Source organism: Squalius cephalus, assembly GCF_949319135.1.
Source record: "Squalius cephalus genome assembly, chromosome: 6".
Classification (NCBI taxonomy): Eukaryota; Metazoa; Chordata; class Actinopteri; order Cypriniformes; family Leuciscidae; genus Squalius; species Squalius cephalus.
In genome coordinates this window covers 41,285,046-41,301,403 of record NC_137127.1, presented here as the reverse complement: position 1 = coordinate 41,301,403, position 16,358 = coordinate 41,285,046, and the positions used below count along the sequence as shown (strand labels likewise).

At 37.8% G+C, this 16,358-nt stretch overlaps 1 protein-coding gene across 4 annotated transcripts in view; it reads left to right on the top strand.

Annotated features, from left to right (window-relative positions):
• Window positions 1-16,358, top strand: part of cntn5 (contactin 5) — a 303,188-nt gene that overhangs the window by 172,736 nt on the left and 114,094 nt on the right. For all 4 annotated transcript variants that reach the window (XM_079874344.1, XM_079874343.1, XM_079874345.1 and 1 more), the window contains 2 exons: window positions 10,038-10,161; window positions 10,881-11,056. In XM_079874344.1, the coding sequence (XP_079730470.1) occupies window positions 10,038-10,161; window positions 10,881-11,056 (300 nt within the window). The remainder of the gene's footprint in view (window positions 1-10,037; window positions 10,162-10,880; window positions 11,057-16,358) is intronic.

Here is a 16,358-nt window from a genome sequence, read left to right as displayed (position 1 = left end):
CTAAACCCCTGTTACTGTCCTCACATAAACTGTCAGGACTTGGTTTTCTTTCTGTTCTAAGGTAACACACCACAGTTTGCTCATTATAATTACAGTGTGGGCCAGTGGAGAGACCTTGTTTGAGGTGATACCTGAACAGTCTGTACCTGCTCAAACCGAGCTGTACAATAGAAGAGAGTAGACCGAGGCACTTTACTATAATTGCTAGACATATACAAAGGCTCCATGATGTGCACTCAAACATGTCATAGCCTATCTGTGAAATTGTGTACTGCCATGAGCACTCCCTGTTTAATAGTGAGAGAACGAACGGTTGATTAAACTCTCAAAGGCATTCGCTAGGCAGGAAATCTGTCGCCTCTGGCGAGGTTTTTCTCGCTTGAAGAAATGGCCCTTGTTATTGAGGATTTTGTTTAATTTGAAAGGATGCTTTTGATGGTTGGTCATCTCTGTGTCACACAGCCAGAAGAACTGTAAGAGAAAGATAAGAGAGTTAAACTGCAATGGTTTCCTGCATCCTACGGTCTTGCCCCCTCCCAAACACACTTATTTTTGATTAATAGAAAGAAAAGTCTTCCATGCCTATTTGTTTTAAAGAAATTTAACCAACCATGGTTAACCATGAGCAACCAAAAATTAAAGCTCAGTCATCATTGTGCCAAATCTGTATGATGTTCTTTCTTCTGTGGAAACGAAAAGGAAAAATGTAGCAATCAAATAGGAATTAGGGAATCATACGACTACATAAGATATATTACAAGTGTTCTGAAGCCATATGTGTTTTTGTTTTGTTTTGTTTTGTTTTTTACATTGTTTTTTCTGAAACTCGTGATTATGGTAAGGGCACGTTTCTGAAACACGCTCGGCTCGGTTGACCAATCACAACACACTGGTCCATTTGACCAATCAGGGCACATTGAGCTTTTCAGAAGGAAAGCAAGTTACGGACAGACTGGGAAGAGAAGTGCTGCAACAATGTAAAATATGTGGAAAAATAAGCATGAAAAGCTATTCTAGTACACCATAAAAACAAAATCAAGACTTTGTAAAAGGGGATCACATGGCCTCTTTAAATGATGACTGTCTTTTTATTGTTAAAGAACTGTTAAATTTGAGGGGTGAAACTACAGTAGGAAGTTATTTGATGCTTTTTTCCAACAACAAATTACTTCACCAGTCCTGTCCTCCAGCTCTGCCATACCTCTGATTAATGTATATTTCCAAAGAGTGTTTTATTTCCCACTGGAGACCCAGTCTGCTGACAGGAGACTGCACAGATTACTGTTTCCTCTCTTCCCGAGGAACAAAGGCCTTTTCCAGCCACTTGATAATTTCTAAATTGTGAGAAATAGCATGCTGTCTCAGCTTCCAAAACTAGGTTAAAGGCCTGTATTTCTGTTAGATTGTGGAGTTGAGCTAGTAACAAAAATGTTTTTTTAGACATGGTAGTACTGTGGTATTATTTGAAGTACATGAATGAATTTCTGCATCATTGTATATATCAATGTGCCCAATGGTATTATAATATGATACACTGTAAATAATGATATGATCAATAAGTCATGGCAACATATGTTTTTCCATTGCTTTAACTCATCAAAATATTTTTATCGGTTTAAAGTTATACAGGATTTTTAAAAAAAGTTGAACTGACTTCTACAGCCAATTTGATTATACTGTACTTTAAAAAGTGAGGCAGCAACTAAACTTAACATTTAAGTTGAATTAGGTAAAATAGACTGTAAATGGATTTTTATTTCTTTTTATATGTTTATAATAATTATTCAATACGACTGACCGGAGTACATGACACTGACCGTAAGAGATGTAGTTAAATTTAATAGAGCTGTTTTACACGGCACATACACTTCATCTGAGCTGTAAATATACTGAATGTTTACATAGACATACAGATGAGGCATAAATGGGTCGCACTTTATTTTATAGTCATGTTGCAAATGTACATACTATGTACTTATTATTGCAATTACAATAACTGGGTTATGTAACCCCTCCACCCAGGTCCTACTCGCCCCGCTCTGTGCGGGCCTCGAACCTGGGTCCCCGGCGTGAGAGTCAGGCGCTCTAACAAGGAGGCTAAAGACTGCAGCCTCTACTGTCTATTTAGATCAGAGGAGTGAGGTTTACTCGCACAGCGTCTACTATCTGGCCTCCGTTACACTCACCCCCCTAAACCTCACTCCCATCCGGGTCATGGCACCAATGTAACCCCTCCACCTGGGTCCTACTCGTCTCGCTCTGTGCGGGCCTCTCGTCTCCGGCGTGAGAGTCAGACGCTTTAACAAGGAGGCTAAACACTGCAGCATCTAGCGTCTGTCGCTAGATCAGAGGAGTGAGGTTTACTCGCACAGCGTCTACTAGCTGTCCTCCGTTACACTTACCCCCCTAAACCTCACTCCCATCCGGGTCACGTCATCAATGTAACCCCTCCACCCGGGTCCTACTCGCCCCGCTCTGTGCGGGCCTCGAACCCTGGTCTCTGGTGTGAGAGTCAGGCACTCTAACAAGGAGGCTAAACACTGCAGCCACTACCATCTGTCGCTAGATCAGAGGAGTGAGGTTTACTCGCACAGCGTCTACTAGCTGGCCTCCGTTACAGTTATAACTAGGTACTAACCCTAGACCTAACCTTCACCCATGTAGTTGCCGTATATTACCAGCACTTCCTTGGGTAAGTACACTGTAAGTACACGTTCTGTAAAATAAAGTGTAACCCATAAATGTATTGACATTGTATTGGATTCAAAACATCAGGAATCAGTGGATCAGAGATGAATGTTGATTCACAAACAACTCACATGCTGATTGTCTTGATAAAGCCAATGTAGTCTGAGCGTTTACCAGGTCAATTGCTTCTGTGATCTGAAGGAAAGATTTCTCTTCTTTGTAATTGTAACCTTGTAATTGTATCACCAAATGTCTTTAAAGTTTCCTGAGATTGTTAAATGTCTGAAGCAGTTATGAAATGTAGTTACACTAGCAGTAAAAAGCATTGTGTAGCAGTAAAAAGCATTGTGCCTGAGGGCTGGCACACAGAGGGACTGAATTCATTGTGCTGGGTGATGGCTTGAATCGTCAGAGAAAGGGCAAGATATATATGAACACAGATGGTGAGGTGGTAATGCAGCAGTGAGGTACAATATTTTGCTAGAATTGCAAATACTGATATAACCACATCACATCCCAAAACGTGAGATCTATGTGTCGCTTTGTGTATGTTAACTACCAATAATCGGTGGTGGGGGGTTGCTGTCCTCTGAGTGCTTCCAAAACAGTGCCAACCCACAGAGGCATGGACTTTACAAGTCCCCTAAAGGTGTATACTATCTGGCGTTAGCAGCAGATCCTTCATTAGTAATAATAAAGTTTATTTATATAGCACCTTTCACAGACAAGGAAGGGTCATAAAGTGCTTTACAGTAAAACATAAAATCAAAACAAATAAAATAAAATAACAACTGTACAAATACTATCAAATACCATCAACATTTAATAAAACGCTAAACCATATTGATAATTAAAAGATGTGTCTTCAGGTGTTTTTCAAAAGATTCCACAGAAACCATAGTTCTCAATGCTAAAGGGAGAGAGTTCCAGAGCCTTGGAGCCACAACACAGAAAGCACAGTCACCTCTGTCTTAAGATGTATTCTGGTAATAGTTAAAAGGTCTTGGTCTGAAGACCTTAGAGACCGATCAGGGGTGTGTGCATGTAATAGATCCTGGATGTAAGAGGGTGCTTGACCATGCAAGGCTCTTTAAGTAAGTAAGGCTCTTTAAGTCCTGTAGGTTGTGAGGTGGAGCCACCATGGATCGAACTTGTTGGTACAGCACAACCCACAGATGCTCAATTGGATTGAGATCTGGAGAATTTGGAGGCCAGGGCAGCACCTTGAACTCTTCATCATGTTACTTAAACCATGGCAGGGTACATTATCGTGCTGAAAGAGGCCACTTCCACCAGGGAACACCATTGTCATGAAGGGATGTACCTGATCTGTAACAATGTTTAGGTAGTTGGCATGTGTAAAATGTACGTCCACATGAATGACCGTACCCAGTGTTTCCCCTTGTCATCATCCCACAGTGCATCCTGGTGCCATCACTTCCCCAGTTAAACAGCACACTCATACATCCATGAGATGTAAAAGAAAACAGGACTCATCGAACCAGCCGACCTTCTTCCAATGCTCCAAGGTCCATTTCGGACACTTTCGGTGGTCTTGATTGGTCTGTGGCAATGCAGCAGAGTGCGATGCACTGTGTGTTGTGACATTCCTCACGTGAATAGAAATATAACTCCTTTTTAACTTGACTTCTTTCAAAATCATAAAAAAAACATACTTATCCCAAACTTTTGAATGGAAATGCAAGTGTATTTATAATTCATATTGATGTGCGTGTGTGTAATGCCTTTATGTCAGACATGACTTCATATAGCTACAAAAACATGTCACATTGTATTCATGCAAAAATCCCTTATTATTGTAGTGTCTGAGACATTTGTGTTTCTCTGTCAGAGAATGATCCCCAATTACACAAAGCTTGTCCAAGCTACACAGATCTGTAAATAATTCACAGAGAATGACTGGTGTTGAGGAGACGGAAGCGAGCCAGGGAGCATATGGGCCGAGTAGGAGTGTTTGTGCGGGGGAGCGCTCTTTAATCTCAAAGGCCCACAGTCAGCCGAGAGGCAACCAGAGGACCGAGTGTTAGTGAATCAAGTACTGCTTTATATAAAGATACTCTATTGTTGTCTGCACAGATGCACTGAAAACACAGCTGACTACCAAATTGGTCGAATTCAGTTTTGCACTTAGCAGCATGGACTAAATGAGGGTCTCTTCTCTCACAATTTTTAGGGTTCGTTTTGAAGGTAGATGTGAAATCATATTGTATTGTTTAAAGTCACTTACATGTTGGATGTTTTTAACGTCCGTACGTGCGTGTGTGTGTGTGTGTGTGTAACTGAAGACATCATAACTGAGGCATCATTTATGTGCCATGGACACAATACATAAAATCATGTGTCTGAAATCGATAGGTGTGTTACTTTCTAAGCGATCAGACTTAAAAGAAAGAAAAGAAAGAAAACAATTGATAAAGAAAGAAACTAGTCTTACTTTTCTAAGTCAGATTATAACAAACATTACTGGAGAGCGTTTTACAAGAAAATACTATTTCAGTCTTTCTAAAACTTCAAAATGTCAGATTTAGTTCAGTTTCTTGCAGTTTCTTTATAATTACTTGTGACATTTACTGGCAATTTCTGAGTGAAAATTGTTTAAAAAAGTAAAACCTACCTACATTTTTTATTTCAGTTCAGTTTTTTAGTGAACAGTTCATAAAAGAACCATCATTTTCTTAGTGTGAAGAACATTGTAATAATCTGAATATTTTCCACTAGACTTTGTGCAATGGAAAGGAATGTTAAAGGTTCTTCATGGAGTCATAGATGCCTGTAAAGCACCTTTAATTTTAACAGTGCAGAGCAGAGTCCTGCACGGGTTCGGGTACCCGCAAATTTTGCTCAAACGGGTGAAAAATATCCAACTGTGTCGGGTACGGTTCGGGTCGGACACGGGGTAAACACGGGTCTAAACCAAGTGGCAACATTCTAATCTGAAAAATGAAGCCTACCCGGAAGTGCGAAAAACTGCAATACTTTGAAAATCCGCTAGGGGCAGGTCCCAAAAGGGAGCAAATGTCCATAGACCACCATGTTAAAATGTCCATTTTCACAGCATAAATTCATGTTTTTACAGGTTGGTCCCATGGACTTTTATTGTATTTTTCGATAGGTTCCGAGTGCCTGACAACTGTGAGGGTGGTGAATTTTTTTCTAACTAACGAGTTAGATTGTAATTAGATATAAAATGTATGACAAATAAGGGCGTGGTTAACTTTGATTGACAGCTTGATTGACAGCTGATAACGAGCATAGGCTGCGCCAAGGAGAATGACAACATAAGAAGCGCCATTTTTTAATATACACTTGAAATATAATACTACTGTTTTTGTATCATGATATGTAGTTTTAAGAGTTTTTCAGGCGAGAATGTAGTTGTTTAAAGCTCAAATCTGTGGTTTATTTATAAAGATTTATAAAATTTTTATCCAGGTTGTGAGATCCAGACGATCACCGGGCGCTCGGCGCTCATGTACCCCGCCTGGAACAGCTTTTCCTCGGCTAGTCGTTCTGACGTTTGCCGCTGACTCTGGCGTCTCTGTAGTGGTTAAACATGAGATATAATTCGTCTTGTGTATATCTAACAGGCGATTTTTGGTCTCGTGAATCTATAATTTGTTCCCTGGCCAATCGTTTTGGCTGAGGGCTAAGTGAAGTTTCATAGCTTTATAAGCTATTTAACTTTACCATTGTATGGTTAGACTAGAGCGCTGACTTTGTATGTTTGACTGAATTGTTTGCTTTATTTGTATAGCTTCTTGTACCTTTTACTTATACTTTTATAATGGCTAATGTTGATAAAACAGAAAATTAACAAAAAGAGACTGGGTTGAGTTTTGTCATTTTAAATTTTAATACAACGAAGATGATCTGTAATGTTGTTTACTGCAACATCTGTTGTTTAGTACAAATGCACATATTGCCTGGACCATATTAAAATGTTTAATATTTTTATACTATATAAATTGAAAAGAGGCAGGGTTGTGTTTTATATTTCGTTTTGTTATAAATAGGCTAATGTTATATGCAGTGAATATATTCAATACGCGTTGCCTGAACCACCTTTGTGTGGCTATAATGTTTAAGATTTCTTTAAATGAAAACGAAAAGAGTTAGTGTGGTGTTTTATAACATATTTCGTTTTATTGTTGCCTAAAATATACATACAGAGATAACCGGAGTAGCAGAGCGAGCTGAGTGACGTGCGCTGTTCCATTTGCAGAATAACCGGACTCGCGTCCTTTACCATATGGAATGGCCAGAAGGTGGGCGGGGTTAGGATTTACCAAGATTTTCCAAGATGGTGCCGCCCATATATCATAGAGGCATATCATAGAGGCTTGGGGATGGATTTGTTTCACCTGGGCCAGTTCGTAGCCACTTAGAAACAACCCAGAACACCCTAGCAACTATAGCAACAGCATGACAAACACCCACAACACATTGCAAAAAAATGGTAACCAGGAATTTGTTACTTTAATAGTTATTTCTACCTAACTTAGTTCATGTAGTTCTGGTGATATATTAATTAATGTATTTAAGTTGATTCAGCTATATTAAATAATATATTTACTTGATTAAAGTCACTTGGCCTTTTACCTGTATTGTATGTTGTTTACACTGAATTCAATGCTAGGCTCGTAGCAAATGTATTCCCTCCCTTCGGATCTTCTCTCTTGTGGGGATGTGACACTTTTTCTGGTCAATATGCCAATAGACTGTGATGTATAAGAAATGTGTTTTTTGCCCTGGTAATGATGCAGGTTGTACTGGAGACCTTCAACAGTTGTGTAAAGCGCCTGGCTACACAAACCACAGATATGAGGCTGGTGGGTTGACACCTGGGCAGAGAGCAGCTCGAGACAGTGGCGATGTTGCAGCCTGTACACACTGGGATTTATTATGCATGCAGCACAGAGCATAAATAATAGAGCCAGAGCTTAGATAGCTCACTCCCAAGCCACTGCAAATGACTAGGTTATGTGTGAACTCTGTGCCCACAGGTCCTTTATCTCTTCTCTATCTCTGTTGTCTAATTCTGTTCCTGCTCAAAAACATTTGCCAGATTTAGCCATTGCATAGCGGATGTTGAACAGGGGGCGGAGAGCCGTTCATGCAGCCCTGATAATTTCATGAACTTGCTTTATCCTTACAAAAAAAGTACTGTGGCGGTACTGTGGTACACTGATTGTACTACCATGATACTATGATATATACCATGATACTGAAAGATATTCATATGCATGTAGCTTAGCATGTACATGTTACTTAGAACAATACCACAGACCTAGCAAACCTCAGTATTGGACAGTATTACACTCAAGATATAGTGTAAGAAATGGTATGGTGTATGTCCAAAAACAATTGTTAATATGGTTCATGTAAAAAAAATAAAAAATAAAATTAGTACATGTCCAAAAAAACATTAGTTAGTGCATGTATTAGCATGATACCTTTTTTTAAAAGTATCAGTATGACCAAAACTAGTTTGGTCATACCGTACCAAACGTATATTACAAGTTGCCCAATTCGAATCCGTATGATTGACCTACCCCTGACCCTGCCCCTAAACCTACCCATCACTGGGGTTTAGACAAATCGTACGAATTTGTACGAATTGGTCGTGAGATAACGTTGGTTTGACACATATTCAAACAAACAAGCAAACAAAAAACACTGCATTAGCAAAAATAATAATATCCAAAAATATTGTATTAGCATGGTATACTGTATGTCCAAAAAACATGGTATTGGCATGAAAAAAATCGTACTAATGCAGAACATGGTATTAGCATGCCCAAAAGTTGGTATTAGGATAACCCCCCCCCCCTGCCCCCCTCCCAAAAAAAAAAAAATTTAGCATGGAACATATATTTATATTTAAAAAAAAAAGGTATTAGCATAATAAATATCCAAGAAAAGCATATACTATATCAAAGCATACATTGTACATGTCCCATTTGTTTGTTATACAATTTGAGATTTAATATTGGTCCCAGTGTTCAGCATAAACTCACTGAGCACCGACGGAGCAGATCTCCTGAGTGTTACTAATTGGAAGGACTCTCAGTTATTCTACTGAGATATGTTATCGAGTTCACCCTGGGGGCTGAATATATGAGACGGTTTACAGGATTTCTAATGTGGACCGTCTGCCGTGTAGATCCAACTGGTAGAATGAGCTAAAACTCTTTTACATTGTTAAAACATCATTTTGTGTCCGACATACATAGCCTATATATAGACCACATATCCAAATTCATTACCCTACATGGGTGTCGTGTAAATACTGTATGTAGTACACATCAACACTATGGCATTATTTCCATAGGGAAGCATGGTTTTTATGTTCTTCAGTTGAGGGCATGTCAATAAAAAATCCATGGCGTATTATTATTGTAAAAGCGTTGATGGCACATTTTAGTTTGTATGCATTTTTTTGTAATTTTTTGTTGAGGAATAGCAATAAAGTTTGCCAAATATGTGACTAAAAGACTACGTTTCCCATCATTCTCTGTGGTAGCCTAATCATAATAAAACACATAGATAAAAACATCATTTACACCCTTAAATACTCTCTCTTTTTTCTTTTTTTTTTTTTTTTTTTTTGTTGTTGTTGTTGTACTGGCTAGTCTTTGTCGGGAAGATACAAAGAAAGAAAGAAATATGAACTTGCCCAGCAAGTTATGATTATACAGCTGCAATTTTATTTTGAGTTAATAAGATTTCTGAACTCATAAGTTGGAACTTCCCAGGAGGACTTGAAGGCAGCAGAAGTGTCTTTCTAAAGGAGACAGTAGAGCAAAACCTTGCAGGGTTTGAACCCACGGACTACTCGCATATCTTGTCCTTGTATTATGTATGATCTGGGTTCTGGGTTCCGCTCCCCAGCTCCGCGAAGCAAGAGAGAGTGGCCGACCGAAGATAGTCCACTTGTAGGCCTATCCTATGATCAGCCAATCAGTCATTCAAGTGCTTTCAAACCATTCAAGTGCAATAAGAATTAAAAAGAGAACTCAATTCGGTACTGGCACGCTGCATGACAATACTGAATTGACTTCTCTTTTGTGTCTTATTGTGCTTGATCGAACACAATACAAATAAAAAAAAATCCTGTTATTGACGAGTATCATTGTAAGCAAATTGGGATAAATGAGTTTAACTCATTTTGCTTACAATGAGACTTAAAATAAAATAAAGATTTGGGAAAAAAATGTATGTGTGTCATACAGGTCATGTATTAATATTATTATTATTATGTTAGATTAATTTTGTTTATGCATGAAATAAAACTGCATTTTTGCCTTTCTTCTTCCATCTTACCCCAGAGAGCGAGGAGTTTGGTCCAGTGTTCATTCAAGAGCCAGATGATGCAATCTTCTCCCTGGATTCAGATGATAAGAAAGTGATAATGAATTGTGAAGCCAGAGGAAACCCTGTTCCGACCTACAGGTACGGTTTACTAATTTCATTATCATGGATAAGGTTTTATTAAATGGATAATAAATGACATTTAATTTCTCTGGAGCTTTACTGTGAATCCTTATTATCCTGTCTAAGTGGCATTTCTGTTAGACTAATGCTAATGATGCAAATATTGGACTTTCCTCATGTGGATTCCTAGTCAGAATTGATATAATGTGCTAGAATCATCATATTACTCAATTCTCTCCAAGCATGTGCTACAGTCTCACGGAAGTTCTAACCTTTAGGAAACAGACAGCAATTCATCAATGTATCTGTTTACCGCCTGGAAGATTTGCTGAATGTTTATAGGCCTATGCATAAATAAATAAATACAAGTGTTAGCGAGGTTGTATGATCCACTCTTTACTGAGTTCTCAGACACTGAAGTTCTGGGTCGTAATTTAGATTGATATTCATGCCTAAGATATAAACACACATCAGGTTGTGTGCTACCTGATCAGCTCCTCCTTCAGCTATTATGTGATGTCTATATTCCATCAGCAGAAAGAGTCCCAAATACACATATCATTTTTCGAGGAAAATGTTGCATACATTACACAATCAGTAAAAGTGCTAAAGTAGAAGCATTTTCTGCATAGTGGTCATGAATTAGTTACCTCAGTGTATAAATCTTTATTTATTTGTTTATCCCTCAGAATCTAATAACTGATTCTGTTTTTCTAATTGAGTCATTGCTTTTGCAGTTGGCTGATCAACGGAACAAATGTGGACGCTGAAGCAGATTTCCACTACAGTTTGATTGATGGGAACTTAATAATACACAATGCGAGTGAGGCTATTGATTTTGGAAGATACCAGTGCAGAGTTGAAAACAGCATTGGCATCGTCCTGAGTCGAGATGCCCTCCTGCAGTTTGCCTGTGAGTAATTGAATACATTTAAATGCTGGTTTTCAGTCTTATTTTAGCATGGAGATACTTTTATAGTTTTTATTGATATTAATAGTTTTTTTTTTTTATGTTCTCATTTTAATTTTATTTAAAGTTTTAATCATTTTGTTGTATTTTTTTTTTTTCATATGAATTTTATGAATTTTTATTTCAGTTTTAGACCTTTTAGTACATCATGTTAAATGAAAATTAGATGTTGCTTTGGCAACTAGCTAAAATGTACATTTTGAAAATAATTGTATTTGATATTTTATATTATATTTCATTTCTGTTAACATTTATTCAAGTAATTGTAAATTATTTATGGTTTTTTTTATTCTTCTAGTTTTAGTTAACTATAATAGCCCTGCTGAAATTATTTGGGCTGATTTAAATAGAGCCAACTCTTTCCATCTATTTGATTAGCATTGATCTGGTGTGCGTTTCCCGTACAAAGATGTACTGTAACTCAATTCTTAACCACCAAAGTACAAAGCAGCGTTGTGGAAACATTAGGCATTAGAGTGAAAAGTTTATTTGTATTTCTATATTTCATATTGATATTATGCCCAACCGGCATACCCAAATGCCCACCCTAAGATTGCCTCCTACTAATGTTACTGATTAAAAGTAAATGCAGTTAAAGGTATTCCCATGATGTTTTGCTCCTTCCCTTAAAATGTAGCCCCAAAGTTGTCTCCATTACATGGGAAAGTGCCCTTAACGCTTTGCTTCATGAAACAAGAGCAAAAAACGCATTTCTTTCCCTAGTAATCCCTTGGCTTCCCTCCAAAATATCATCACAAGCCACGGAAGCATGCAGTGTGGAGCTAGAGGCGCAATTGCTTGCTGGAAAACACATTGTTAGTTTTGCTTACAGTTTCCCCACGAGCGATGGCCATAATAGCCTTATTGGCGTACCCGATGGGATTGTGTACTTCACTATTCACTGCCCATGGTGTTTTTTGTAGAAAAACGAACACTTAGTGTGTGTGTGATGTAACATTCTTACGGGCAGTAAATGTATTATAGCTGTGGTTAGGAAGCCTGTTTTTCGCTTCACAAACAGTAACATTGAAGAGGTGTTCGCTCGTGTTCTCTCTCCTACATGAAGAATGGATTCCGCCTTGCATTTTCTGCTCTCTTTCCATCAAAAAGAACACTGCAAACAAGATCCTAAAGTCATCCGGTCTTTTCTTAGAGTCTCCATATTAGCTGCCAGCCCGCATGAACACACTGTTCTGTTCGTTTTGTTTTTTTTGTTTTGTTTTTTTCTGTCGTCCTTGTCCGTCGCTTGGCTATAACCTTGCTCCACTCATTGTGTGCCCATTCTGAAGGCCTGTCGGAGAGACAAAGGAAAGCTCCTGGCAGCAGACATTGGGATGCAGAGCTTTTCCCAGGCCTCCACATAACAAATGGCCACCATTCATCACCCTGTTGGACACCCAAGGATCTTTCACTCTTATTGGCAGGGGGCGATCTCATGAGTCTGTCATGGTGCTGCGTCCATGCGCAATGAGGTTACGATAAAATGAATTAACCTTTATTGCACCTTGCCACCAAAGCCAACGTGAAACGCTGTTCACAATCTATTTTGCTTCCACTCGCTTATGTATTAGCGAGTGAAACAGTACATTCAATGAGAAAAATGTAGGGTGTGACTAGATTTTCTTCAATGAGAATGGATTGGATCGTCAAAAATAAAAAGGCATGTTTTGGAATAACTGATGAATCATGCATAGTAAGTCTAAGAAAATGCAAACAAGTCACTTTTATTCATGATGACTAAGCCGATTTTCTCACTCTTTGTTGAGTATTAAAAAGATTTGTTTTTCATGTATAGCAATATTATAGTTGGTTATCAGTTTGTATAGTTTGTTAAAAGTTTGTATTTACTTTGTTATCAGATAGTCTCAGTACTGCCAAAGAATAATGGAGTGCATTTCCCAAAAGCAGTGTTAGTTAACTACAGTTTAAAGTTATGTCAGTATTAACATAGCTAAACAATTTGGTGTTTCCCGAAATCATATTCGATCTGTTGTTAGAAGCATCATTTCTTCTTAGTATGACATGTAGACTTGTCAAAATAAGCAGTACACAGGAAACATCTGGAAATGAAGAAAAACAACAGAGATCAAAATGATTAAAATATTCCTCTGATATTGTGTTCATTATTTACAGCAATTATCTGGGTTGAATCATGAATTAGCGAAAGTCATCACTCACCGGCTGCATGACGTCAAGGGTTCTAACCAATGCGGTGCGAATGACGGATGTGCGACAAAGTTCCAACACTTTCGGAAAACAGCCATGTTAGCTAGTTAGTTTCTCCAACAATGCATCATACCATTGTAGTTAAGTAGCATATTACGTTCTTATTTGGGAAACACACCCCATATCAGGATTCACTCTGAATCTTTTAGACTTTCTCTTAGACATTTAAGAACAGAGCAATCTGAAGTGCACTTAAAAACCGCAAGAGCTGATTTCTGCTGGCAGCTACTGCTGTGCAATTTCAAAATGATTAAAGGAAATGATTCTCTGTGTGGAGTGCATTGGTTGAGGTCTCAGTTCATGAAATGCAAACAGCTTTATTGGCCAGCCAGCGGTAGGGGAACATTTAGCTCAGATCTTTTTGTTTGCTGTCTTTGATTGGATTGGAAGCCAGGCATGAGTTTCCCAGAGATGGTCAACTGGGCCGTTTGGAGAGGGGCCTTGTCTTTGAGCCTGGCCATGGATGTCACAGCCCTCTCTTGGTAAGAGACCTCTCACAACTCTTGCCAGGGAAACCGGTTGGTGTGCACAGAGTATCCACAGCTCCCCTGGAGATTCAGAAATGTATTTTTATTAAAGAAAGAGGGAGAGAAAGACAGAAAAACACTAGTCTGTATTCCTCTCACAGTTGTACCCCCAAAGCATTCCCTGTTGGGCCTTTTTTTCGGTCTCTTTGTTTTGAGAAGCAGAACTCCCTGGTTCAAGTTAGTTATCAGACCACGCTTTGAAGGCTGCAGGCAGAGGGAGTGTCTCTGATCTCACTCCCTTCTGAGATCCAGCCTTCTCTCAGCAGACCCCTCCAAAGTGGAAGAATGTGACTTAGGTATCATGGCTTGAAAGAGTAAGCCTTTGGATATGTACATAGGGCGGGTCTGTTCAGAACTCCACTCTGTTTGGCCACAGAAAGCAGGGCCATCAGGAACTGGATTCTCTTTAACTAGAAAGAGTCTAAATTTGAGGGAGGTAGGCCTGTGCTTTCTATTCAAAGGCCCTGATGCCATAGTAGCTCCTGAGCACCCTTCACAATTGGATCACACTAGGTATCACAGACCTGTAGACTTGACGGGGTAGCCGCAAAGCCCAAAACTGCAAGAACACAAAGCCATTTGGGACAAAGTTACATTTGATTATGATACAACTGACCAGAGATGAAAATGTATGAAAATGTTATTTGACGATTAGAGTGATCAAAATGATTGCGGTTATCAATATTATCACAGTATTATTAAAATGTACTGAAAATGTTCATAAAGTACTGATACACACACCGAAAACCAACAAACAACAAAGAAAATTATCAGCACTATCAGGCAGGATGCATTTATATTTCTTAGGGGAGCCAGCATCTGAAATGAAATTGTGTTCCACTTAGGTTGGTGGTTGGGTCCCTCTCAGCTGAAATCACGTTCAGATGTTGGGGTAAACATTAAAATAATAATATTAACAGATGACTTACAGCATAAAGTGTTATTTACCAGCATGTATTAATATGTACTACATCTTCAAATAAAGTTTTTACCAAAAAAGTTGTATAAATAAACCTCATATTTAAGCCAATTTTAAGAGAAGGGCTGATTAAAAAATCATTATTGATTTGAAGTATTTTGTCTGGTCTGTGAATAATTCTAGATACCTTATTTTTAGAATTTATTTTAGAGCAACCTGTTAAAATGTACAACAGTACATAGAAAATTCAGTCCGATTTTCATATTGTTCTCAACAAAAATTGCAGACAGGCTGAATGAAATTGAAAACTTCATGTCCATAAATTTATTAACATGCGATGATGTCATTTGTTTTGACTTGAGTAACTTCTGAGCAGAAATGAACTTGAGCATTTCCTGTAAACCTAATCACTGCTGTTAACTTTACCTAAAAATACATTCAGTCCCATTCATTAAATGCTTCACTGTGTGTGGCACAGTTGCGCATGTTTTGACATTTCTGACGGAAAATGAATCACTGATGGATTAGTTTTGAATCACTAATGGATTGTAAATTGGTAAGTTGGATAAAGGGGAAAAGGGGAATGTTCAGGACAGTAAATGGAGAGAATGCTCTTCATAAATATATATGGAATGGAACAGATAATGGAATAGAATGGGACCTTGAGTTTATTTATATAACAAATAATAATAATAATTCTAGCCCTAACCATTTACTTATTCTGAGTCTGGTAGGGAAATATGGCCATATTTAAACTTTATGTACTTTTTACTGACGTTATACCTATTTGGTCATGGAAATCCCAAGTGTACATATCGTCCAAGATACACTAGACTTTGCTGAAGCTTTAATCACAGTATACAGTACATACATTATTACAATATTGAGTTACGTTAAAAAAATAATGAATTAATTAATAACTTTTTTTTAATAACAAAAAGAACTCATTAAACAATATACAACTGTTTAAGTACTAAAGAAGACAAGTATACAGAACAATCATAAAGAATCAGAACATTTTCAACCAACATTGCTAGGCTGTTATGTTTCAATCCAAATAAAAATATGAAAAGGTGCATGTGTAAACAAATGTTTGTATAACATTTTTAGTATTTAGTGTTATTTGATAAACACCATCTATTCTAAAAATTGATACCATTCATATAATAAAGTTTCTAGAATTATTCACAATAACAAAACAGTGTATGTTCATTACCACATACTTGCAAAGTTACTTATAGTTAGTAGAATGTCTGTTTGAGGACCATCACAATAAAGAGTTAGCAGATATTTAGCAGACAGTCTACTAATACTCTAATGAGAGTTAGTTGACATGTAGTTGCAAAGTTACTTATAGTCAGTAGAATGTCTGTTTGAGGACCATCACAATAAAGAGTTAGCAGATATTTAGCAGTCTACTAATACTTTAATGAGAGTTAGATGATATGTAATTGCAGAGTTACTTACAGTCAAAAGAATGTTCAAAGGGGACCATTAAAATAAAGTGTTACCCAGTTTTTATATTTCCATATCGCACGTCAATACTAGACTTTATGTTGCCTTGTGTAAAAAG